Source organism: Netta rufina (assembly GCF_964035555.1).
Source record: "Netta rufina genome assembly, chromosome: 22".
NCBI classification, from domain to species: domain Eukaryota; kingdom Metazoa; phylum Chordata; class Aves; order Anseriformes; family Anatidae; genus Netta; species Netta rufina.
The window spans coordinates 1,607,802-1,634,228 of NC_140146.1; the positions used below are offsets into that span (position 1 = coordinate 1,607,802).

Genomic DNA, 26,427 nt, shown 5'->3' on the forward strand with positions numbered 1-26,427 from the left:
TTTCCATCTCTTAGAAAGGTCCATATATTGTAAGAATAAAATATGAATTAAGAAAAAAATGGCAGTGGCTGTTGTTTTATGGAGGAAAGTATACCATTACACAAATACTTCAGAGCAAGTCAGCTAGTGATGGTTTCCACGTGTGAGCACAAGCTGCTTTCTGGCCCTCTGCTCACCTTGTGTTGTCTGACCTGGCACAGATGTGATGCGGGGTGGCTTTGTGGCACCGCTTTTAAACCAGTGTTTTGCAGTTTGGTCCAAACATGGATGTGGCCTTATTCAGGGTGTGCTTTGAAAAATCTTATTGCAGATGCTTCAGTAAGAATGGGCACAGGGCAAAGTTCGTGGTTGCACAAATACTCAGGCATGCTGCTCGTGTCACCCACTGCTTCCAGCCCCGTCCCCCCAAACACCACACTTAAAGGAAGGCCGAGCAGAATTAACAGGGCTTAGAGGTGTTTTCTTCTACCCCAAACACACTGTCCAGGTCAAAATAAGCAATTTACTTCAGTGCTTGGGTTGCAGTTGAAAAAGACGGAGATTAAGTAACAAAATCAAGTTGCCCTTAGAAACGCGCTTGTATTGGACAAAGTAATTGATGGGGTTTTTGTCACATTTGCACTGATCTGGTACATTGGCTGACAGCTCCCCTGATAACTCCCTCCTGATGGCTTGCAGGCTGAATGAAATGCATCAGGGTGAGGTGAGGTCTACGGATGATTTACGTGCTGGTGAGCTGTCTCCATTTCTTTTTAATTTAGAGATGCAAACCTGAGCCTGAAAGTAATGAGCTCCAGATAATTAGGTGCTTGTCTGCAGGTGTAACTATTGCAGCTGCCTACAGCTGGTGCTCTTAATATTGCCAATTTTTATTTGAAAGCATTGTGGAGTGAATGAGATCCTGGAAGCACAGTTAATTTGCAACAAAGGTGTTTTTTTTTTTTTTTTTTTTTTTTTGCTGTTATCTTACCCCTAGCCTCACTGGAGCGTTCCTGTTGGGCTTTGCTATGAGACCAATCCCACGTGGATCGCAGGCTGAAAGGAATGGTGGTGCTAAGCAGCCAAGCGCTGTGTTCCACGGCGGCGTTGCCTGGGCTGCATCACAGATTGACGAAAGGCTTGATGTCATTCATCATCATGAATGATCAGCCAGATGGGAAGTAGGATCTCAGATTCCTGCCTTGGTATTAAAAGGGTTGCGAAGGCATTGCTAGTGCAAAAAATACAGCGCAACGTATTGCCTGCAAGTGGTAGGGAGGTGAGCGAGAGGCACGGTGCGGCATAGGCGCGCGTAGGAAGAAAGAATTTGGGAAGAGAGATTTTGTGGAATGGGTACTTAAAAGAGCGCATTAGTTGGAGGACGCGAAGATGTGCCTGGGTATAAATAGATCACGCACTCCAATGGGGCTGCTGCAGGGGTCGGCAGCAGGAAGCGCCTCCTTCGAGCCTCGCGTGCGGTCGTTCCTTGGCCGGGGCTGCCAGCACCTCGCAGTCGGGGCAGTGCTTGGTGTTAACCTGCCAAAGAAGCAGAGGAGAAATCCGAATAGCTCGAGGAGCAGTGGCAACGCCAGGAGAAGGAAAGGGAGATCGCGCCTCTCAGGAGGCCTTTGAAGGTCACGTTTTCTTTTCAAGCTGTAATTTTCAGAGGAGCCTTGGGAAACTTGTCTTCTGACGGCCGTCACGGTTCCTGGGGATCTGTGTGCCCCGCTCCTTTTGAACCCCCTCGCTGCTGCCCTGTTCTGTTCAGTTCAGTGTAAGCCCAGATCGGGTGACATGTGGCAGGCAGAAGGGAGAGGAAGTGTTTGGGATTATTTGAAAGCAAGTACTGAGATTAATGATATGTAATTAAGTAAAAAGCTTAAGATGAATTTCAAGAAAAGTTCTGCTAAAAGGGAGAGCATTCACTGAGAGTGTGGCGTAATCTGGGGTAAGGAACGACAGCCTCATTGCTTGCAGTGCTTGGTTCTGGACACAGCTGGGGAGATGGTGCTTTGAAGAGGGACAGAGGAGCCTTATCGCTTCCCGTTATCGTCAGATAGCGCGGCCGGGGAACGAGGAGAGTCCTGCAGTCAGTCATTTCAGAGGAGGCAATTGCAGCTCATAAAGGAGCCGGTGAGACTGTGCAAAGCATAAACAATATTTATGTAAGTACGTTTCTGTTACAAAAGCAAAAGACATGCTTATTTAAGGCATTTATTGCAAGTATAAAATAGTTCATAAATGAAAACTTAAAGAGATGTTGGTATTACTGTTTAATACACAAAATAACATGATGGATTAAAAAGGTAGTTTACACAAACACTTCATTGATCCACTTAAAATTTATATGTTTGACAAATCGCAATTCAGTTGTGAACATCGACTCCACGTGTTGCAGTAAGGATCTTTATATTAGGCCATAAAATGTTGAAACAAGCTTAATAATGGCTTTTGCCTTCAAATCCTTCTGACTATAAGTAATTACAGAAGGCGGTGGATGTATGGTTTGCATCTATTTACAAGAATAGGGCCGTAACGATGTTCCATTATAGAGCTCAGTAATTTTAGGCAGTGTCCCCACCATAAACCCTGCTGCTTCCATTTTATAAACATCTTTCAACATGTTCTTTTATTTTTTTAAGGCATTTAACTAGTCAGTAATATGTTCTTAATGTTGGAATTAAGGATTGGTGTAAAGATGACAAGGCTTTTTAAGGAATTCTTCATCTGTATCTCTTAACTTTTGACCATATTTCTGGGTGCACATGCCAGAAAAAAAGTTACTTCTGTTCTTCCCCACTAAAATAACAGTAAACGCAAAATACTGAAACAACGATGCTCCGTTCTGTTCTGACCTGTGATACACTCAGTGCTCTGAATCATACTTTATTTTGACATCTAATCACATTGCGCAAGACAAGCTGAAGCCATCTAAGGAAACTAGAATACAACCACTGCTTGAACATGAAGACTTCTTCTGGCGTTTTGACTGATGGACGTGGTCCCCCCAGTAGGAATGTGCTAACAGAAAAACTCCCAGCCAGACAAACAAAGCCCACATCCACCGCACAACAAGATCTGGGCAAGGCAGGGGCTGTTGCATGCCCGGCAGCCTGCGTTTCTCAGGGCTGGAAGTGCCACTGGATGCAAGCAGTGGAAGGATTGCGAGAGGCTGAGCATTCATTGGGTTCTTCCTAAGCCTTTAAACATTTCCCAGGGTAGTTGAACCGTGGCTGGCTTTGATTTTTGTGGTATTAATTGTCTGACACTTCTTATTAGTAAGGCTGCGTGGCTATGACGTGTATAAGGTGCTAGATTTCTGTAAGACAGCTGGAGGAGTGAGGAAGGCCGGGACAGCAGGGGAAAACCAGCGTGTGCTTGGGGAATTAAGAGTTTGATTCTGCATATACACAGGGGATTGAATTGTGGTTGCACGGGCAGCAGTGATCCTGGCTTTTCCAAAGTTTAGAATTGTTTGTGTTGCAACTTGGCTTTTCCTTGGATGAAGTCTGTTTGATTGTAAGAAGAGTTTCATTGCAGAGAGGGCGGGTGGCACTGTTTTGATCAGCATTTTTTGCTCTGTGCTTAACATGTGACACGTCGCTTGGTAGGGCTTGTTGTTTTCAAAGGCTGTAGTGGCTCTTACTGGGTTTCCTTTCCTTGGCTTCTGAAAGGCAGCCAGTCAGGAGAGGAATTTATTTTGAAGGGAAAATTGATTCATGAAGTACTCACTAAACAAACGTGTTTGTGGTGGTGCCTGTTGCTGCGTCTGGGTGTAGCAAGCAGTTACTTTGGAGCAGAAAGTGGAGAGAAATGATTTGCAAGATTTCCTAACTGAGGAGCTTGTGCTGTGATTTAATTCTCCTTCCGACAGGGAGCATCGAAGGGTTCCCAGCTCTGCAATCCCAGAACATTGCAGGGCTGTGGGATTTCTGCATGCAGCGTGCGGTAGGTGAATTTCTCTCTTTAGCTTACGCTTGCTTTCTCAAGACGCTAGCCCACTTTGATTTTGCGCTGTGTAAGCTCACTGAGCAGAGCGTGAGGCTGGCTCCTGCTCATCTCCGGAGCGTGCAGTGCCAGAGCAGAGGGACCCCAGCAGTGGGGCTGTGTCGGCAGGAGGCAGTGCGTCTGGCAGAGGCAGCCCCAAGCCGAGCTCACAGCAGGTAAGGGGGAGCGTGCCCCCCAAAAGGCCTCACCCTGCTCCGGGGGGAGGCAGGGAGCCAAGGAGGGGATGCTGAGGATGTGCCAGCCAGCTGCTGCTTTCCCTTTTCACCTTCTAAGTTAGGCACACGGTTTCTGAACCCGTGGAACTGGGTGCATCTGCTGCCGGCATGTTCCCCTCCAGCCTTTTAGCTGAACCTTAAATAGAGAAGGGGAGACAGGAGAGAGCTGCGGCCCCTTACCAGCTCCGTGCTGTCCAAATATCTCCCTGAATGGAGGATTTTTTATAAATTCCTTGTACCAAAATGCTGAAAGAAGTGCTGAAGGCTTGAATTTGATGTGGTTTCTTGCCCTTCCGTAATCTCGCTCGATAGCTTTATCTTGGCTTTTTCAGTTGCTTAACGCACTTTTGGTTTTGGTGCAGGCGGGAACACGCAGCGGGGTTGTGTAACCCTGGGGGGAGCGGGTGGAAGACTTGCCCTGCTTCTACGTGAGGATAAAAGTCATTAGTTCTGGAATGTTTTTGTGTACGTGTTTGCATACGTGCCCTTGGGCCCTTGCAGATATTTTTATTCATGTGAGAAGATGTGTGCTTCTAACAGTAAGCTGGAAGCGAGGGAAGAGGCTGTCAGTGAATGCTAAGGATAACATGGCTATTGGCTGCTGAAAATGAGGCTAGGTGAGAAGCACCATTTGAGGGAAAATTAATCTATTTTGGAGAAAAAACAGAATAGTGTTGTTCCCCCCTCCTCCCTTTTGGTATTAGGAAGACCAGCGGAGCAGAGAAACTTGTGAAAGCCTGTTCTGTACCTTGTTCCCTGTTTTCAGGATGTTCATTGCCTAAATGTAGAAGTGCACAAAATCTTGCAGTATTTTGGTTTTGCGGCGTTACTAGAGCAAGTAGATGAGTGTTATACAAGGGAGAGATTTCTGCAAGAAATTCCTGCTGACTCCTGGTGAAGTGCTGTGCATTTGTCGGTGTCTCTGCATGCTCCAGCTGACAGGCACTTCTGCTGGGGGTTTTTAATCGTCTTACAGAGAAGCTGCACGTTCTCACTGTCCTCAGCGTGTGGTTCTGGCAGCCTAATTAAAAGATACCATCCTCCTTTTACGGAGGCTTTTGGTTTCAAGAAGAATTCCGCTTCGTTTCCAAATGGCATTACGATCTTTTGCCTGCCTTCTCCCACTGGGTCTTTAATAGCTCCTGAAATTCTCCAGTTTGTAATCACTGCTGCAGCCAGATGGGGACTAGGTGGAACTCCTACTGCATCTGTGCCCGCCTTCGTGAATCTGCCAGAAGTGCCTGACTTGAGTGGATTTTCATACATGTATGTATTTCATGAGGTAATGAGCCCTGTCCAGCAACGAAGAGAATGCAGAGCCGGAGCTAACTGCTGCCTGGCGCCCTTCTGACTCTGGCACGATGCTGACGGAGGAGGGAGAGCTGTAGAGGGTCACTCAGCCTGGCAAAAGCACAAGAAGCAGAGGCTGTAGTTCTGCTGCACTAACCTGCCCGTTGCAGATGTGGCTGAAGAGGTTCCCCCTTCTCATCCGCCTGCTTTTCAGCACTCCTGCTCGCCTGCTTTGTCGCCAGCCTTGCCTTTGCTCCCTGCAGTAACGGATCCATGAGAACGGCGTGAGGTTTGGGTTTGGCTTTGCTGTTCCACAACCCCCGTCCCACCCTCCTGGTGTGAAGCTGATCGTTCTGGAGATGCGGCGTAGAGTACGGCTGCACAAATAGTTGAATTGGAGCAGCTGAAGAGGGTGACGTGGGTGGCAAGGATCTGGGGGGGGAAGAGGAGGAGGGAAGGCGCAGGATCCTCCTGAATTGGATCTGACTGTGCCAGAATAGTAACATGAAAGAGCTGCCTGAATTATTCAACATATTCCTGTTTTATTTGTGCCGTGGTTATTTAAGCTCTGCAGCAGGGAGCCAGGCTGAGTGATACCTTAACGCCTCGACTTGACTGCACTGATGGTGGCAGCGGGGGGACAGTGTCCACGTGGGTTGCACGGCGTAGCAGGATGGAGGGGGTCTTGGCTGTGGTGAAGGGGGCTGAATTCTCCAGGTAGTGAAAGAAGATGGGTGTCTCCAGAGCATGATTTCCTGCCTCCGAAGCTGCACGTAGGTGTGGATGTGACTGCTGCTGGATGAGGCTTCACTTCCCACCTGCCTGCTGTGACCCATTCACATCCCGTGGCAGAGGCTCCCATGCTGTCCCTCTTAACCCACTTCTCTGAGAAGAAAAAAAAAAAAACAAAAGCCAACAACCAAAACCCAGCCTCATTAGCACAAATCTGCTCATAATCGGTGCAGCTCCTCTGGCTTGTTTCTCCTGAAAAGGTTCCAGGACAGTAACTGTCAGTGAGTGCCCCGGGATGCAGCCCCTGAAGGGGAGGGAAGGTGGCCACGGCTGCCCCGGGGCCGCAGCGCTGTTCCGGAGGCTTGCAGGGAAGCTGCCTTGCCCAGCTGTCTGCAGAGTGTGTGTCTGTAGGTGCCAGAAGTTAGGTGCTGGAAATAATCGCTTTCTCCACCCATCGTGTCTCATTAAGGCTTAGTGGAACTTAAGGCATTTTTGTCCCTGTTGGTCTTGTGTCCAGGTCGAGTCCTTTACCAACAGGACTTAGAGGTCTTTTTTCAATCTGTTGAGAATCAGCGCCTTCCAGAAGTGATCTTAAATGGCTCTCCAAACTATGAAAATTCATCTAACTTGCTCACTCCGCAGGGCAGCTCTCTTCCTGGGTGCAAAAAGCGAGGTTACTCTGCTCAAAGAAGATTATTTTCCCCTGGCTTATATAAGTTCTAAAATAAGAAAATAAATCCCAGCCTTCTTGAGGATGAAACAGGTTTTCCAAACTCGGGAACGATCCCTTTTGAAGTAGGCATTGCTCAGTTAGTTATCAGAACTGCCTCCAGATGGGAAATCTCAGATGTGACAAAAGGGCAGCAGTTTAAAGCCATGCCTCTGCCTTTATCAGAAGGTGGTTTGCAGTTATGCTGGGTATGGCAACAGCTGGTGCACAGAAAAGTTGTGGGTTTTTGTTCTGCACCCTGCAGTGGGACACGTGGACCTGTCAGCAGGAGCTCCGTGGCTCTTCCTCCTTGTCCAGTGTCAATCTAGAAAGAAGCTCAGCCTGGCAGACAGGACATTTCTATAAATAACAAACAGTATTTGTATTTTTAATTGCTACTTTAATAGTTCTTCCTAGGCAGAGCATGGTGCGAGCTACTATCTGTTCCTAATGTCTTTGTGGAGTTGGCGTCTCTCCAGTGCCCTCTCTTCATGCTCTCACATCGCCCTTTAGGCGTCATGGCCCTGGGGAGAGCCTGGCTGGGGCTGCTCAGGCTCACTCAGGGGCCAGCAAGTTCCTGGGTTGCAGACTGGGCTCTGATCGGAGATGTTCCTTCGTTGCTTTGGCTTGTTGTGTCTTGCGGTGGTGGGTTTCTAACCTCCCTCTCCCAAAGTTTTCCTTGAATCAGCAGTGAGTGTAAGGTCTTTGGGGTGGAGGCTAGAAGTGGCGCGTCGTCTCCATTTAAGCCTGTGACAAATCTTTCTGTCTTCTCACAGGAGTCAGGATTTTGCATGTAATTTTGTTACTGTCCATAAAGCACTGTGTAGTTCTCCGTGTAAATAGTAACTCAAAGTATTATTCATCCTCCACTCGAGAAGCTTAAATTCTAAGCAGCGCCTGCTCGTTCGGTCTTGTGATGCAAGAGCAGCTCCCACGGAAATCGGTGGGAGCCGTTTGTGTCTGCAGGGGCGGATAATCGGATCCGACGTGTCCGTGCTCAGAGGCAGCGAAGGGCCACGAAGCTGCGTTCCCCCAGCTGCAGCGAGCGGTCGCGTCTCAGCAGAAGGGAGCAGCACGCGTTGCCCACGTGAGTGCCCCTGAGCCCTGCCCGTTCAAGGGCAGGTTTCGCTCCCACATTGGTAACCTTCCTTTTGGAGAGGCCAGTGGAGAAATGTGAGCAGCCTCCTTGCTGCTCTTGCCCTCCCATACCCCAAATGCCCGGGAGCTGCAGGGAGGAAGAGTAACAGTTTTCTCTGGGGATGGCTGTGGTTCATGGTTTTCACAAAGTCAAAGCATCTGGGATGTAAAGTCAGGAGACAGACGCTGAATACGCTTGATAAAACCTCTTTATTTCATCAAATGATACCATTTATGCATGAGTTGGCAAGTCTGCAAATTGAAGAGAAGCCTCAGACACTGCAAATAAATTCTTGCACTCATTAAAAAAAAAGAGATGTAGGCTGAGCACTGCCTTGGGAACCAGCGGTGCCAGATTCTTCTCTCTTGTTCTCTCAGTCCGGTGCTGGCCGTGGGCGTGCTGTTTTACATCTGCCGGGCTTTAACGGGGACATTACTTAACGTGCAAAAGGGCTGTGGAGGTCAGAAGGCTGCCTTTTCTGTGCGTAATCCTATAACGCAGGCTTTTCATCTCACCTGCCGTTGGAATGTTAAATTAACATGTAACAAAATTAGGATGTCTTTAAAACAAAATTTTTCAGCGTGCTTATTGAGGGCTGGCCTTTATCGAGATGCATTCAGCAGTGAAATAGGGAGTTCTGGTAGCTGTTCCTGTGCTGCCTTAGCTCTGCTCTAAGAGGAGGAGACTTGGCTGGGGAGTGCTGCAAATGGCTGACAACTGCAGAGCAGCTCACACCCAAACAGTCCGGCCTTCAGCCTTAAGATTTCGTGCGTTTTAAGGAGGCGAGCAGGTGGGATTTTGATGCCTCACACACCATCGAGCCTTGTCAGCACTGGCAGTGTCGCTGCTGCTGCTGTAGTGTTGGTCCCTGCAGAGGTTTGGGCAGCAGCGTTTGCGGGAAGAAGAGACAACCTGGAAGATAAGCTTGAAAATCTAACTAATATGCATTTTTTCTCATTTTATCTAAACTCAACAATTGTGGTTTGTTTTTTTTTTTTTCTTCCCCCTTTGAGAAAGAAAGAAGTGGGAAACGTAAGGGCTATAACACTTGAGCATCCGCCGTTATACTGACATGTGATTTCTGGCTTGTGTGCAAGAAATCTATTCAATCAGACTGTTTGCATTTTCCAGGAGGCTTCATGTATAAAATGTAAACAAGAAAAAAAGTGAAATCTGATATGGCTTTTACTGGAACACTTGTTGGATAGTTGAGTGTGGCTTTCTTGTGACAGTGAGAGTCTGTTATTGAGTAAACATCTGCTGGACCTAAGGCCTCAAGGTGTTAGCTAGGTTAGGAGGCTTTTTTTATATACTTGCATCCCCTTATTTGTTTTATTCCACAATTAAAGTGGATTCTAGGTTTTTTGTTTGTTAAATAGTTGTTTTCCCTTATTTTTTTCCTGGATTCCCACAATACCTTTCCAATTTGAGAAAACAACTGCAATTTGCCTTTACATAACATCAAAACTCAAAATCTACTTGAAAACCCCTTTTAGAAGCAGTTTTGGTGGGTGGGTGAGGAAAGAAGTTGATGGTTGAAGAGAGGCAAACAAGGAAACAATTATAGCACAATTCCAGCACGGTTAGCAAAACAGGCTGTGCCTTTGTCAGAAAATGCTGTGCTGGTCAGCGGGGTTTGCCTCGCTGAATGTGGAGGGTTTGCAGGTTTGTTTTTTTTCCCCTTACTCTTTCAAAAAAGAATAAATAAATAAATAAACACTACAAAAAAAAATAAAATAAAATAAACCCCAACCAACCGGAGGTGGGGGTTTCTCTTGACAGGACCGAGGCTTTGTGGATTGTTCGACGATTCGTTTGCTTGCGGCGGCTCTCGCTCTGGTTGTCGGTGACATCTGTCCTGTGGACACCCGTCCTCTCCGGGCAGGGCTGAGGGCTTGTGGCTGCCTGGCTGTGTGTGAGTGCTGGGGGGGAGGTTGGGTGTCTGCCTGAGTGCGGAAGGTGCCCGGGTGCTGTGACAAACGGCAGGTTCCCTGTGTGTGTCTCCCGAAACGCACCCCTTCCTCCGCAGTTGCTTTCCTTAACGTGCTGTGTTGCAGAATCCCCCGAGGTCCTGTTCAGCAGCCCCTCGAGGAACGGATCTTCACTCCGACCGTCTCCGCTGTGTACAGCACTGTGAGTATCTGCGTGGGGTCCTGGCTGCCTCCTGCCGCTTTGGTAGGCAGCGTGCTTTCCAAACACAACAGAATTATATGTATTTAAAAAAAAAAACAACACATTTTTTCACCTTCTAAAATAAATGATGGTGGACAAGGACCATTTTTCTTGCATGTCAGTAGGAAAATAAAGTATCTTTAGGATTTTGGGGTCCATTCCTTCTCTGTTAAGTGTCTAGTTTTATTAAGCAGATATAAGGGTGAGGTTGCCTAAACTGAGTTGCATTTGAATGAAAATGTTACTGGATATGTTTTCAGCCTGTTGGCTCCATCTTCTCTGCCTCCTGCTTCTGTCGTGTTGGAGTGTGGTAGCGGCTGCACGTTTCTAGGAGTATCTTATCAGAAAAACAATCAAGAAGAGATTTGTTTTTCACATTAAATGTTCCATTTAAAGTTACACAGAGAAAGGAATGTTTTGATAGTAGACAATATCTGGGATGGGTGCTTTTGGCTAACTGTCCTACATGTTTGTTTGTAAAGCTTGATTATCGAGGAAATTTAGCTTAGAAATGTAGTGATGTTTATTTGTGAGCATATGATACCATTTTCCTTTTATTCATTTCTTTTTTTTCAAATGGTAATAGCTGGAAGCCCGGTGTTATTTATAAGCTTTGCTAAATCAGCACGGCCATGGGAAAGTAGTGTTTTGCTTTTCTGGTGGGATACTGCAAATATTTTTAATGCCAAAAAAACACTTTTAAGCTGCTCTTTTAATTATTTGGAAAACAGGAAGAAAAGCTGTAGATGCGAGAAACTCCCTGTGTTTCGTGCGGTTAACATAAGCTGCTTACAGAAAAACATAAGCTGCCGCACACGGCTTTCTCCTTCCCCTCGTTCTCAGTGACCAGCGAGGGGTTCTCGGCTCTGGGTCCTCCGCGAGGACCTTTGGCCCTCTCCTCTTCGGGCTGCAGGGATGAGCTCGGTGCTGGCCTCTGCAATCTGCCTGCCACATCCCGCAGGCCAAGCCGAGCTCCTCAGGGCTCAGGGGCAGCAGCTGTGGCGGAGGGCTCGGGGCTGCTCGGTTCGGGCGCTGCCAGCACCAGGTTTCCCCGCAGGTGAGCAGGAAAGGTGGGGTGCAGCTCAGAGGAGGGTTCCCGGATCTGAGGTTTGTGACCTCTCCAGCAGGCTCGAGCTGCTGCCTGCTTTTTGGTCTTGGCTAGCCCCTCGCAGGCACTCTGTGCTCAATACCAGAACCAAACCCGCGCGCCTGTGCGTGTGCGTAATGTATGTAAAACAGCTGAAAGCACAGGCCATAAATGTGCAAACGCTGGTAATAAATCGCTCTGTATTATCCTCTATATACCCCACACAACACTTAAAAACCACTTAAAAATATCTGAATCCCATTTTGGGGAAAAAAGATATTTTTTCAGTTCTTTCCTCTGTGAAGATATAATACAGTTGCCTGTGGGAAAATATGACTGTAAAAATTTAAATTGATGTAAAATATAAAAGTAACTGTGAAGAATGACCTAAAATAGCTTTTCAGCGTGGAAAAATATGCTACAAGAATAGAAGCCAGGGCTGGGAATATCTTGGTTTATGCTTTAAGAAAACACAAGGTTGAAAGAAAATTCCCTGTTTTAGGGAAAGAAGATAAATTTCGCAGCTAGGTTCCGTTTGAGCTTTTATTTGCAGCCCTTGGCAGGTTGCAAATCTCGAGTAAGTCCTAGAAAAGCTGAATTAGGCTGGAGGGAGGCACATGGTCAGAGGTATTCAAGAAATTCATTCATCACAGCTCTCTGCATTTGATTTCATGAGTAACACTGTCATGAATTTCAAGTCTGGGTTTGCAACATCGGTTATTTTCAGTTGAATTTATGTATGTACGTGGCATGTCACAAAAGTCACGTAACACGGAGGTATGCGTGGGCAGCACCTTTTATACCCAGAAACGCTTTTTCACTTCCACGTTTTATTGGCTTGGTCACCACGTGTGGTTTCTGTGCAGTTGTCAGCACGTGGATTTGGCAGTGCACTGCTGCCTTCGGAGCCCGTCTGGTGCCCGCTGCCACGCTGTGACTCTGGGCTGACCCGGTGCTCTTCTTGCCTGTTTTGTTTATCGTGCATGGGGTGGGAGGATGAGCCATTGAAGATAAGGGCAGCCCACAGACAAAACTGCCTATTTTTAGGCAGATAAAAAAGAGAAGTAATTCAGTTATCCTTTCTGTGCCTATGTAGATTTCCCTTCCATGTGTATGTAGTACCAGGACCTCACTCCCATTCATGAGCTCTTTTTTCCAAAACTGTGCTGCTTGCCAAAAAATGGGAATGGAAAATCTCAAGGATTTTGCTATATGCCCCAGTAATATCCCCTGAAATACTATCAGAGGAGCACGTTTACCTGGAGGGCAGAGGGCAGCGGGGAGGAGCAGGCCAGGTGAGGTTTGTCAGATGCAGTGTCTGAGAACACGGAGATGCTCAAAACTCCCAACAAAATGTTGGTAGCACCTCTTTTTCAATGAAATTGTACTGATGCTAGAAAGAAAAACACCTTATCTTGTGAGCTATTATCTTCATTTATTTTTTTTATAGTATAATGTAGGAAATTCTGGTACCGGGTAGGGTTTTTGTGGTTTCTTTTCTTTTTTCTCTTGAAATCCAGCAGTAGAATTGCTTTAAAGCAAATCAACCTCAGAAATGCTTGTTTCAGTGAATTAACCTCATAGTAGTAAGTTCCCCTCATCAATAATGGAGAATGCTCCATCGTAAGAGCTACTTTTGAACCCAAAGATTTGGGTTTCTTCCTCTAAGCAGTTTCCTTCCTGGTGCTTCCATATGCTGCAGGGAGTTTTGGCACTTATTCCTGCCTCTGCTCTAAGGTCCCAAACCTGTGGACTCCAGAACTGGGAATGGCAGAAGACTGAAATTTAGTTTCTGTTGTAAAACGTTTCCATGTCTAAATCAGGTTGTTTTGGCTTAGAGTTTTGGGGGAAACGCATTGATGTATAACAGAAAGGGAATGTGTAGCAACGGTGATCTTAAATGTCATAGACCACCCTGTGTGGCTGCACCCAGGGTCCTGGGGACTGATTTCTGTTGGAAACAAAATGAATGTGGACTAATGATCAGAAGCAGACGTGCTTTTCAAATTCAGCATGAGGCATGAGCTGGGGATGAGGTAAGAAAACAGATGAGTTACTGGGCACCCAACAAGCTGCTGGGGCAGACGACGGCGGAGGTTGGTCACTGCCTCAGTAACACGCTGAAGCTCGGTCCAAAAGTACTTCGGGATAAACTTCTGTAAGCTGACTCCTGGATGTGAGCTGATTAGAAGTAAGCGTTAGTTCGATGTGCCTGTGGCTTCGGAGAGGAGTGCCTGTCAGTTGCTTGGCTGTAGGCTTGAGCAGCTTCTGCAGCGTTGCTAGATCCAGCGTTGGCTTAAGTTTTCTGTATTAACTACAGCCTCTTTGGAGCAGCATCGTGTCATTGCCCAAGGTGTGAAGGAACCAACTTGCCCCAAATTTTCCACTACAGCATGAGAATCGTATCGTCTTCTGTAGGTGGCAGCCAGCTGTACAGCAGTCTGTCTCTGCACACAAAAAAGCCCTGAGTGCTGCTGTGCTCAGGGTGCGCGCTGCGTGGGGAGTGCTGCTTCCTTGAGAAGCCCAGGCTGAGTTTCCAGGTGGGTTATTCATGCCTGGTGCTAATGTGGACGCCTGCAGTTGTTGAGGAAGGCAGAAAAATCCAGCACTGTGAAGGAGGCTGAATTCAGGTTCTAGGTAAGGCTTGTCTCCCTCGCTTGGGTGCCCCTTTGGTTGCTTGTCTGCACCGAGAGCCCACTGGTGCCCCCTGCTAATTTCACACCCCACAGAGGTGCTGTGGTTCGCCCCGTGTCCTTTAAAGGGATATTCTTGCGCAGGAGAGAATCCCATAGAAAAGAGATTAGAGGATTAGCTGCTCCAGCCTCTGTGTGCCGACCTGGGCCAGGAGGCCACCCCGTTCCCTGCCCGGCTGCGGAGGAGAGCTGCTCGGTTCCTTGGGTGCTGATAGCACTTCTTTGGGGCTGTTTGCATCGGCTCAGGCAAATAGGTTGGATGCTGGAAGTAACGAGTTTGTCTGAGTCTGAACTTTTTTTTTTTAATTTGGGGAAAAGAGCGGTTAATGATAAACGATCATGGCAAGGCAGTCCTCATAATCTAGGGGTGTCTGCGGTGTGCCCCATCCATTCTGGTCTTACCTGAGGGTTTCCTGGACGTGACAATGTACCTGAAATTATGTACACAGAGAAGAATAATCCAAAACTTGTGAAAATTTGTGCTGAAAACAAAAGATTTAAACCCAAAGAGAAAAGAGACAGTTCCAGCCTGAGTTTTACTTCACATTTCATTTTTATTTCTTTTAAAACATAGGATTAAGGCTTCTGAAAAATTAAAGTTATAGATAGCCTCATATTACTCAGTAAAGGAACAGAGGAAGTGATGGCCCAGCAAATGGATACACAAAATTACATATTCATCTTTAGGAAAATAACTTCTTCTCTGGATTTAAGAAGGATATTTGCTTCCGTAATAATCTCAGACTGAGTTTGTTTTGCAGAATCTCACATGATAAACAGAAAACCAAACCCCAGGCACTGTGGTGTGAGGCACCCCAGAACAGAAGTAATGCACTCACAGTAACTTTGGTTACTGAATGAACGCAGAAATTCAGCAAGTTCATTTTTTTACTACATTTCACATTTCCTACAGCTCCCTTGCTGCAGCTGGCCAGGAGGATGCTGCTCCAGCCCGCGCTGGAAGGGCAGCCCACCTTCTTTGTGGGTGCACGAAGCCAGGCCTGGTGAGGTTAGCAGTAGGAAGTGCTCGCAGGTCAGTGGTAGCCTCCCTTCAGACACTGTCCCAGGGTGTTGTCCAAGTATCATAATGGCATGGTTTTTGATTGTTTAGTTACCGTAATCAGGCTTTCAAGCAATCTTTATAGGTCCAGACCCGTGCCTGTAGCGTATTTGCTACTTGTCTGCTGTTTGATTACATGAGGGTGTTTCGTGGACCATCTCTCAAGCAGCTGCACAGCTTTCTTTTTGGTTCCTGCAGACTTTAATTAACCTCCAACCTCGGTTATATGCATGCAGCTGCTTTAATATGCCGAGGAGGGCTGTTGAATGCTCCCACTGTCCCAGGATGTTTACTTGCCGCTGCCCCCGTCCCCCTCATCAGACATCTGTGAGGATTTGCACTGCACGCGTTGTGACGAAGGGCCAGGTACGCGAGCTGTTGGAGATTGGAGGATTTTGGGTGACTCTGGCCTTAGGTACAGTAGCGTGAGCACTTGTAAGCGCAGGGAGATGAGAGCTGATGGTGTGTGAAGCACCACAGCTGTCGCAAAGTAAGCTTTGTTTCTTCACAAGTGCACAGCGGCGTTCAAGGAGACATCTTGGGGATGGGCTGGAGCTACCAGTGGGACCCCTTGTGTGAATGATTTCCTTACGGACTGTTGCCTTTGCTTCCATATTCCGCCTTTAACTGCATTTTTCCAATATCTGTCGTGATGGAGTCGCTTTTAAGCACTGACTTGTGCTCTGTTGACATGACAAGTCCTTCAAGGCTGTCTTAGGTGTCACGTAAGGGGTTTTGGTTTTCTTGGGGACAGAACATGGACGGTTTTGCGATGCTCTCTGTAGCGCTGGTTTTGATTCAGCTGACTGAGGCTGTTGCTCACGCACCTGCCAGTCTATGTCAGCCAAAACTGAGATGATTCCTCTTCCGGGGAAGGGAAGGATCCAGCTGGGGACGGAGGCCGAGGTGCTCTTCCTCGACCCGCCCTTTTCTCTGATGGGCGCAGGGCTGCTGTAAATCTCCCCCACTGAATGCTTCTGGACTGCTTCCAAGCCTCGAGAAATTGTACATTATCATTCTTGTTGATGGTGCAGCTGTTTTAGTGTTTTAGGTAATGTTAAAAAAAAAAAAAAAGGCATTGATATTTGGAATATAATAGCATGGCTTGGAAAAGCATTCAGTTGAACTCTGTGACTTCAGCTCTTGTGCTGTGCTGTCTTGGAGCTTGGTGCTAACGCTCAGCAGAGATGGAGGCAGCACTTTTCTGCCTTTCCTGGTACATCTGCTGTTAGCTGAGGCTGGGCAGCATCCGTGTGTGCGAGAGATTCTCACACAATTACCCATGCAGTGTCAATATCCCTTCTTGAGCATTGCCTGTCGTGTGCTTTTACGTGCCTGTAACTAAGTGGGTGCTTTTCAACAAGAAAAGCACAGGTCTGAGAAGCCGGTGGATGAGCGAGTCGGGGACTTCCGTACCGTGAACACTAACCAAATCCACAAAAAGTTGTCTTGAACCACTGCGAGTGTGACGCCCAATGGCTATGTGATTCTTTCTTCCTTGATTCGCCCTTTCTTGCTGTAGTGACTGTCTAATCTACATATTAAATATTTCCATCAAGGAGATAGTACAGTGGAACAAGTATATGTGCCACGAACGTATTCTGCAACATCTTGCTTAGTGTGTTTCAGTTCGTAGTTTTGATCGAGATAGCAGATAAGTGTATGCAAGAATTACTTTGGTATTGCATTCTTTGCTGGCGGCACACCCTTCAGATGATGAGGCCTCTGGGCAGTCCTTTTTAACCTTTTATAGGGAAGTATGTGGATTTTTCCCTTATTTTTTCTTTTGGGTCACTGGTAATGTGTATCGCTTTGCAAAAGCACAGTATTGTTTGATATGGCGATGACGAAAGATCAGAAAATTGGAGGCCTGGAGTTGAAGGGATGTTGCAAAGCAAGGCCACAGCAGTAAAGCTCATGCAGTTTCTATGCATCTTCCCCAGTGACTCTAGCTGGTGCTCTTGGTTTTTGATCCTTCCTGAATCATATATAGAGTTAACTAACTTGTACAGCGTTTCACTTAATAACAATAATAAAATAATAATATGCTGCTAGCTGCTTTCTTAAAAAGATTACAGTATCAAAGATTGGATTACTAATATTATGTTTTACTAACAGTTTATCTCCACACAGGTAACACAAGTAGCAAGACAGCCGGGTCCTCCTGCCCCATCCCCTTACACTGCACATGAAATAAATAAGGGACACCCAAATCTTGCTGCAACGCCACCGGGACATGCATCGTCCCCAGGGCTTTCACAGGTAAGAGCTGGCATTGGAGCAGAACGTTCCCGGCCGCCCTCTTTTCCTCTTGTCTGATTCTCAGCTTTACTGCTCAAATTTGACAAATCTGTCCTGTCTGTGACCAGTACATAAAACTTGATTGATGAACGACATCTTTGTATGGCTCAAACCTCACAGTGACTTAGGTAGCACTCCAGTTTATTAGCCATCAGTTCATTGTTGATTCTTTAACAGAAACTAGAAACAACTTGAAAAAATATAGAAAATAATCATTGATGAGGAAAGTGCATCACTGTAGAGTTTGGCTGCTTTGGGGCACGGCCTGACTGACATCTTAAACTCCATAGCAGTACTGGATGCATTCTCTGTTAGGGGTTTTCTATTTCAAACGTTCCGTACAGGTTGCCACAATTTTGTAATTCTTCTAGGAAGTAGGAAAGTAAAATGAATTGCAAAAATGAATGCTAATAAAAGAAATGAGACAAAGGACTGATTACAAAATGTACAGAGGAAGAGATAAATAGAAATTACAATAAAATGGAGAAACAGTGTTTAGTAAGATATGTGAAATAAATTGGTCTCTTTGTAGTCTTTATTAGATGAATATTCTATAGGGTTGACACAGGAGTGGAAAAGCTTACTTTAAAAGGAAGGGGTGAAAAAGACAGGTAATGGGAGCACGGAAAGAGAGGGGAGATGAAAGATAAGGGATTGTAGAAAGTGGGATGTGTAAAAGTATTAACATTTGAGGTGGAGGAAAGCCCTATGTTTCACTTGTGCTCGTTTAATTTATACCTGTTTTAGTAAATGGAGCAAAGGAGGCAGATGGGAGCAGAGCTGCATTTCTGAGCAACCAACCTGCTCAGCTCTGTTCGGAGCAAGGTGTCAGCAGGGGCCACAGCAAGGTGGTGGTAATGGCTTCAGGCATGTTGCAGCACTGGGAGAAAGCAAGCTTTCTGTTCTTCCTGCCAGCCTCTTTAATTTGGATGAAATATTAAACTCTAACTGACCTTTTAGACCATGAGAAGTGTGAAAACAAATGAGGTCACGTAAGGAACACTTCACCTTAATGCCATGCATTGTACATAAAGCTTAGCGATGCATGTTTGATGGTGCTCAGTGGGAAAACTGGAAACCTGTGGTCATGTTTGAAAACGTGCAAATGCTCATCCTTTATGAAGTGAGAAATTAGAAGTATCTATTCCGGATCACAGGTAGCTTGCAGGCACTAGTCAGTGGTCTCTGAGCAGTTCCTTGCACTCTCGCTGCATGGCTGTTGGTAATAAAATCTCTGTTTTGGGGACTGAGCCTCACCTAGCAAAGAGGGAGGATGTAGCAGCATTGCAGAGCAAACCCTAATCTGTTGTCTGGCTTGTGTCATGTATCAAGAAATTCATTCCTGGTAGGCCTTGTCAACAAAGGGAAGCTAATCATGTGGTAGATAAGAGGAGAAGAAAGAGAACGTTCTAGGCAGCCTCTTAAAAAGAAAATTCTAATCAAGGTTTTTTTCTTCCCTTAATATTTTCCTGTTGAGTCAGTGCGTACGTAGACAGCGGGCTCTGTGCCAAATCACCACTCGAGCCAGCCGGGAAAATGCTCGTTTCCTGTTCTGCTGGCTCTTATCGTCTTGGAAATGAGCGTCAGATTGTGTCACTCTGGTGTTGCTGGTAGGAGCAGTTTGACCTTACGTCCTCTGTGTCAGCTGAGGATCCTTGAGGGCTGTGGGGGGTTATTTGTCCTCTGACAGTATGGGGCAGGCCCTGCGTGCTGAGTGAGAGGAAGCAAAAGCAAAATCAAAGTTACAATCCAGGCCCTGGTAGTGAGTGAAGCACCCGTCATTGTGCTCTGCAGGGACTCCGGAGGAACGAGGTATTTTGATTCCATTGCCTGAGGTCTGGACAGTTTATTTCCCTAAGTGACAGGGGAAAACTATCTACAGCTACGAAGCTGGGATTTGGTAGCAAAATAGGAAAAATAGTGATTTCTGTTCATTTGCAGAATGGGATTGCCTCTGACCTGGTGTTTTCACTGTTATGGGTTCCCATCAGTTGACCCTCACATTTGCATCTGGAAGTGATGGTAAAGAATGAAAATGGAAGGCCCTATACCTGGGGCAGTTCCACCAGTAAGGCTTAAAAGGGGTTTGAGTCTCTTGAAATAAGCGGTTAAAGCATAGCCTGTTCCCAGAGAAAGTTTTGTGTACCCTTGAAGCATTAGAGGTTTGGGTTAACTTAAGGTTGTGGTGTTAGTTTTGTTGTTGGGTGGGGTGTTTTTGTTTCCTTTTGTTTTGCTTTTAACCCTAGAATTCTGAATATTCTTACCTATACCTTACCTCACTTTGACCCCTGTTAAATGCTGAATATCAATATTATATTATGGTAACAAATTCTCCAGTTTAGCAGGGCGTTGGATGCAAGTGTTAGCTTTTTATTGCATCTATCATTTTTCTCCTGTTGGTTTCATTGAATGCCCTCTTGTGCTTGCATTAAGAAATGAGGTGAGTGGAAGTCTCCTGTTTCCAGACTGCTTTTTGGGGGAAATTCTACAATGACTTCATTTATTTGTTTTCATTTGGATAAACAATCAAAGTCCTTTAAATCTCTCATCACATGAGAGCTTTTTCCATGCTGTAATTGTTCTTTTCATCTGTTTGGCCCCCCTGAATCCGGCTATTTCCCTTTTGATATAAAGTGACTTGAGCTGACGTGGTGCTCTGATGAATGGTTTATTACTGATTTCTGTAGCAGCAATATGGCATTTCAAAGCTCTGCGTATCGTAACAACCCATGCTGTGTTCATGATAGAGCACTGAGCAAAGGTCGTCTGCGTTTGTCCAGTTGTGCCTAACGTGTGTGTTCTTGATTTGAGAGAGTAACTAAAAAGATAAGGAAGAGACCGCTCCATTTGAGTTAGAATCTGATTAAGGGGTCGTTGTATTATCCCCAGAACCATGACTCAATGAATATTCTTAAAACCGAGTCTTTTCAAGGTAGGGACTGGTGTTTAGTCAGCAGTGAATGAAAATATATACATATGGTTTTGGGCTTCAGATATTGCTATGTTCTAAAAACCATTTTGCCAGCGTGATAGCACGTGTTACTTGTGTGGCCCCAGATCGCTCTGCTTGCTGACTGTCAGTGCAGTGCTCTGCAAAGAGATCAGTCCCTTGCTCGTGTCTGGTATCTCAGCATCCCTCCTCTGGGGGCTCAGAGCTCCTGCTACGTTCTTCCAGAAGCAGTAATGTGGAGGGGAATAGAAGGTTAATAAATGCTGCATTTCCACAAATTTCTACACATGGCATATGTCTGAACCTCCTTACTCTCTTCGGCTTTGTGGCTTGAAATACTAGGCAGATGACTGGAGTTGAGGGATGGCCACAGGCATCAGAATGTGGGTATCTTCTGTTCTAGCCATCTAGATGTGAGGCGTAAGGAGCAGTCCCCTTGCTGTTCTGATGGCTGTAAAGCTGTTCCAGTAAGTCTGGGTAGTGGGAGATAGGTAATGCCTTAAAATGCTGGTAAGTGATACAAGGAGCTACTGTCCTGTACAAAAAAATCTAGGTATTGAGGCAGCGGGACCGCTCCACAGGCCTGTGACGAGGTTCCAGGATGGTACTGGGTGTTCTGTAGGAGAACTGGGAAACAAAACTAGGATAAGATGGATCAGGAGGATGTATGGGGTATTTATTGTCTATTGGGAAGAAAAGTCAGGTGCAAATGTATGTTGTACCTTTGTAGCTGGCTTTCCTTTAACTTTATTTAAATAAACAGAAACAGATGTCTTGTGTGGTGCTGTGTGCTTTGGTGTTTTTCTCACTCATTCTTCTACCTTTTCCATTTAACATACCCAAAGCAGTAGAGAGGCTTGCTGTTAGGCTTCCTCTGAAGACTTTCATAATGATCAGCCTCTGGCGCTTTGCTGCCCTTCAGAATTAGTTTCTGTAGCAAAACTAGAAGAGCTTGTCAGCAATGAGACACAGTCCCACACCCCCTGTCTCCGCAGCAAGAGGCAGTGTTTCTGCTTCCCTCGACCTTCCCAGATTCCAGGGCCTTGAAATCATGCTGCTCTCTGGAATGCGTTGAACTCCGCTAGCGTTTGGGAATGCACAGCACATGTTGCCTCAGTGATGTTATGGCCAGATGTGGCCCCACGAACACAGAATTTCATATTTCTGTTCTTTGCACAGAGGGCCCCCCGTGCAGACTGGGAGAGGAGCGGCACATCTCCTCTGCCTCCTCTCTGGGCCTGCAGACTTCAGGAGGGACTCGAGACAATTCACTTTCTCGGCATGCAGAGAAAAGGAGAAATCAGTACAAAGGAGCAGATAAGTTTTTCCCTGGGCATGGCTACCGGAGCAAGTTAAGATGAGATCAGGTAGGGGAGCTCATGGGGTTGCAGAACACAGGGCGCTGCAGGGTTGCTGCTTGCCTGAGCTCTCTCATCCTGTGATGGATGTGAGGTAGTCCAGTGTGAGTAGTGCAGGCAAAGAGCATTCACACGGGCAGTTAACACAAAGCAGCTGAGAAGCTGTAAATCTGCCCCCCGCTCTGGCTTTACGTTACAGTAATTTATTGTGTAGTCGTGCCTTAAGAAGGGAGTAACGATAAAGTAGAGCTCTTCCAAAGCAACCAGACTGCTACTTGGAAGGAGTCCACAGAAAAAATGCTTCCCTCTGTCCACTGAGTGATCAAAAGAGGAAGAGGAGTTCTTCCAGTCGTAGTGTGAGCAGGAGGAGAGGGAGGAGGCAGTGTGCAAAGCTCAGGGCATCAGAAGACAATTTCATCTTCCCCCCCAAGACCTAGGAGTGTTTTGAAGGATCCTGGGGAACAAGTGTAGCGGAGTCTGGCATCCTGGAGATGAAGCAACACAAGAGGAGAATGGTTCAGAAATGCTGTTCCAAAAGACTCTTGGCTTTCTCTGCCTTAGCTTTAAAAAGTGTGGGCTCTGATGTGTGTGCAGATGGATTCCTTTAGTCTGGGACTACAGTTTGTAAGCGCTGACCAGCAACTCTTGGAACAAGGAATTTCCTCTGTAATCAGTGAAAGCTCTATGTCTTGTTGTGATCACCCTGTGTGCTGAGCAGATCAGTGCTTTGTGCCCATGGCTACCTGTTAGGCTGAAAGGATTGAGCAACCAGTAGCAGAAGACCCTGTGACATCTAACAAGACCTTCCTCTGGAGCTGTTGTAGTTATTGACAGCTGTGTTTAATAATCCCTTATCTGTTTCTAACAATGCCAAGATACACCCATAGAAAACAAAAGTGCAAGAGAACTGAATTCTCAGGATCCTGGTATACAGAGACCTTGACTTTTAGGTGGCTGATATAAATCCAAAACAGATTGTACTAGCTGAAACTTGTTACCATCTGGTTCTTTGCCTTAAGTGAAAAGAGTTTTGTGGTCTCATTCTGGTCCTCAAAAATGTCACCATAGCTAAATTAGCGTTTGTAATAGCAGTGAGACATTCCTTAGTACCTTAAGGTCTGGGAATCTGTGCCAGGAAGCATGTCTGTATGCCATCTGTGACATGTTTATAGGCAATCCCCAAGCCCCTTTTTTTATTACCTTGGATCCTTTCTACAGGAGCTGGAATTCTGTTGTAACCATAATGTTTATTCACTATTCCCTCCCATCATTCATTGCCCAATTTAGATTTTAGGTGCTTTTAATAAAGTTACATTTATTTATGAATTGGAATGGAAGAAGGAATGTAACTTAATCCTGATCTCACCTCTTTGCACCCTGGGGTAAGTCAGGTGCCCTGGGACCAGCTGTTTGCTCCTCGCACTGGAGGCAGCGACCCTCTGTGTCTTGTAGCCTGCAGGCTGCGCCTGACGCTCCTCTTCCCCTTAACGCAACTGTTCCCTGTTATCTGCGTCCATGTGTACTTTGCCACGAAAAAGCAATTGCTGTAAGGTCAGATAATAAACTTCCACAGTCCCTGAAGCACGAGGGGCTCTCTAATTTTATCATCTTGTTTGTGCAAACACCCTGTCCTTCATTTCTCTGTTTGGAGAACGTATTTGTGGACACCTTTGTCAGAGTTGGTTCTCCAAGCTTGCTGCTGAACTCTTCGCCCCAGAGAGCTTTTCTGTACAGGAAGCTCCTCGTTTTGTGTAAGGTGGCGTTGTAGCAGATTTCATGCCAATTAAAAATGCACAGGGTCTCGTAACTTGTGGAGCAGGTATGGTTGCCAGATACTAATTAGCAATTGTCTATGCAGCCACAATGATGTGGACGTAGAATGAGAGATCAAGCTCTCCTTGCGTAAATGAAGCAGTTGAGGCTGGACCTGGTCAAGAGAGAAACCTGCATCTGCATGCTGCCCATCTTCTGCCTCTGAACAGCAGATTTCAGTGTCTTGGGTCTTCTGTCCGTACCAGATATGGAACGTACCCTATTCTGTACCAGATATAGGGTACAGAAAATATAAACAACCGGACCTGTGGTGGTGCTTTGTGTGCAGGAAACCTGCCCTCCGCACATACACATTGATGTGTTTTCTTGAGGAGCCAGCAATTCCACCTCTCGTACTTCTCCCTTCTTTCCTTGTGTATGCTTCTGTACATCTGGCTCGAGCTCCTTCACCGTGAATATTAGTAATGCAGCTCACTAATTTGGAGCTTGTAAGGAATACATGACTTCAGGTGGAGATTTGAAAATACGAGTTATTTAATAGCTGATAAATCCAGGAGAAGTATAATCTTCTGGCCTTTGTGTTAAAGACCTGCTGGAAGTAAAACTGAACTCTGTGTTTTGTAATAGGATTAGCAGTTTGATTGGGCTAATAATGCTTGGAAAATTTGTTCATATAACGTCTTTCTGTGTTTTTGATTCATCGCTGTGCCTTTTGCTTCCTTAGTTTAAACCTGTGCTGGAAACTTAAAGCATGTCTGTGTCTTGGCACCTGCTGTCAGCATCTTTTGGGCTTCGGGATGCTTTTGGGTATGAAAGCTCAACGTTGTAGCTGTCTTCTAATTTGGGGAATGCAGCTGTGTGTAAGAAGAGCTGCAGGCTTTTGGGGAAGGGAGATCTGGGATAGTGGGAAAGGCCTAATACAGCTTTAAGTGCAAATTGATGCTATGAACTTCAATAATTATTTAACCTTGGAAATAGCTAACATTTCAAAGTTATGACGTAGGTGGGATGAATTGGCTTTAATATTTGTGCACTTAGGAAGAACTGGAAACAGCCTTTCATTTTTTTTTAATAAGGAAGGAGGAAAATCTGTTATGATTTTATCACATACACGTGCAAAGCGAAGATTGCAGCCCAAAAGTTGAGCCTGGTTAGGACTAGGTGTGTTTCCAGACCCACCTCTTGCTGCTACTAGTCCTTTTTACTGCTTTGAGGGTGTTCAGTGAGAACAGCATTTAATGATTTTCTGTGTAGTCTTGTGTGCCCAGCAGGTGAAGATTTGTGTTTTTCTACTCCTTCTTGAGCTTGCTTTCTGTCAGGTGTAACCTGGCCCAGCTTTGTGTCTTCCCTGGCCTGTCCACCCTGGTGTAAATGTAGTTATTTGAATAAGAAAGCTCGCAGTTAGGTGCCTTGGCCACACATTGCATCCAGGATGCATGATCTAGATGAAGAGTTTTCTTTTGGCTTGTGATACTTTGGTGAATCAAAAGCAGTTTAAATGTTATCATTAGCTTTTGGTGGTGGTGTTGTAAGTAGCATTTTTGAAGATCATTGAACTCTTCTGTAGTGATTTTAAAATGTCACCGATTCCTGTTTTCAGGAGATTTCTGTGCATATTTTCTGTTATCGCAGTCATGCGGACTGAGTTTTATACTGATGCTTTTCAGACTTTACTACTCATTGAAACACATTTTTATTCATAATAGAAAACAAGAAAATAATGTGAAACAACTTGCCAATTTCCTTAAGTTTAGTAATTTCTATTCTCATATTCCTTCTGTAATAATACCTTCTGTTCCATACAATTTCTTGCATGCTTCAGAAAAATACATGGTTTTAAACAAACACAATGTTGTAGAAGGCAGTATGTCCTAATAAACACTGAAGCCAGCACAAGAGTCACAGCTTTACATAGTTTGCATTGGTAAACATAAAGGGCAAAAAAATCCCTGTGAATAGATAAAACTGGGGAGAAACAAGTTTGTTTGCTAGCTAGAAAAGCTTTTCAAGTGGTTTGACAGTACAAAGACTCTCTAACAAAACTGTATTCTTGGAATTCATGAAAACCCAGCAAGTGACTTTGTCACTCTTCCATAAAAAGTGTTTCAGAGTCGGAGCCCCTGAATGACTGGCGTCCACGGTTAGCTTGGTGCCAGCCAAGGAAAGTGTTGAGCTGTAACCTTTGGAGGTATCTGCAGCGTGAGTAAGGAGGATTGCCCCATGGGGTGAGGGTTTGGGATCGATAAACAGGTTGTCCTGCGAGCAGGACTCTTGCTGAGCTGCTTTCCACCTGTGGCAAGGAGCACGAAAGTATTCAATGATTATGGAGCAGTAATTCCACTTTTAGCTCCCTGTGGCTTCAAAGAGCTGCGTCCATGTTCTCCGTAGACTGCTCCTTATGGTGCTGTTAGGCAGTTTGGTTGCTTTAAATTGTCCACATTTGCACAAGATTTTATTCTGGTACTTCTGTGCTTCAGCATAAGGCAGGAAAATTTGAATGTTTAGTCTGATTTATGCCATAGACTCGTAAAATCCAGTCCAAGTGGCTGCCAAAAGCAGGTTCAGCTAGAGCAGGTCACTGCGGGCCATGGCCACTTGGTTTGGGTATCTCCAAGGATGGAGACTCCACAACCCAAGTAGCCTCGTTTCGTTATATGTAAATGGAATTTCTTCTAGTTCAACTTGTGGCCATTTCCTCTCGTCATTTCACTAGGTATGACTCAGGAGAGTCTGACTGTCTTCTGTGCACTGTCCCATCTGGTGTCCCCTGAGCCTTCTCATCTTGAAGTTAGTCCTGGCTGTCCCAGCTTCTCCTTGTATGCCAGATGCTCCACAACCTTGAAGATGGTCGTGGCTCATCACTGGGCTCGCGTGTCCAAGTCCCTTTTGTACAGGGGAGCTCAGACCTGGCTCCAGCGGGGTCTCACCAGCGCTGAGCAGAGGAAGGATCTTTCCCTTGACC

At 45.8% G+C, this 26,427-nt stretch overlaps 1 protein-coding gene across 11 annotated transcripts in view; it reads left to right on the top strand.

The window, feature by feature from the left end:
• EIF4G3 (eukaryotic translation initiation factor 4 gamma 3) overlaps positions 1-26,427 on the top strand; it is a 154,580-nt gene that overhangs the window by 35,062 nt on the left and 93,091 nt on the right. For 8 of the 11 annotated variants that reach the window (XM_084300406.1, XM_084300413.1, XM_084300409.1 and 5 more), the window contains exons 2-3: positions 10,129-10,204; positions 17,202-17,345. In XM_084300406.1, the coding sequence (XP_084156532.1) occupies positions 10,129-10,204; positions 17,202-17,345 (220 nt within the window). The remainder of the gene's footprint in view (positions 1-10,128; positions 10,205-17,201; positions 17,346-26,427) is intronic. The other 3 variants (XM_084300414.1, XM_084300415.1, XM_084300410.1) reach the window with 2 other exon arrangements.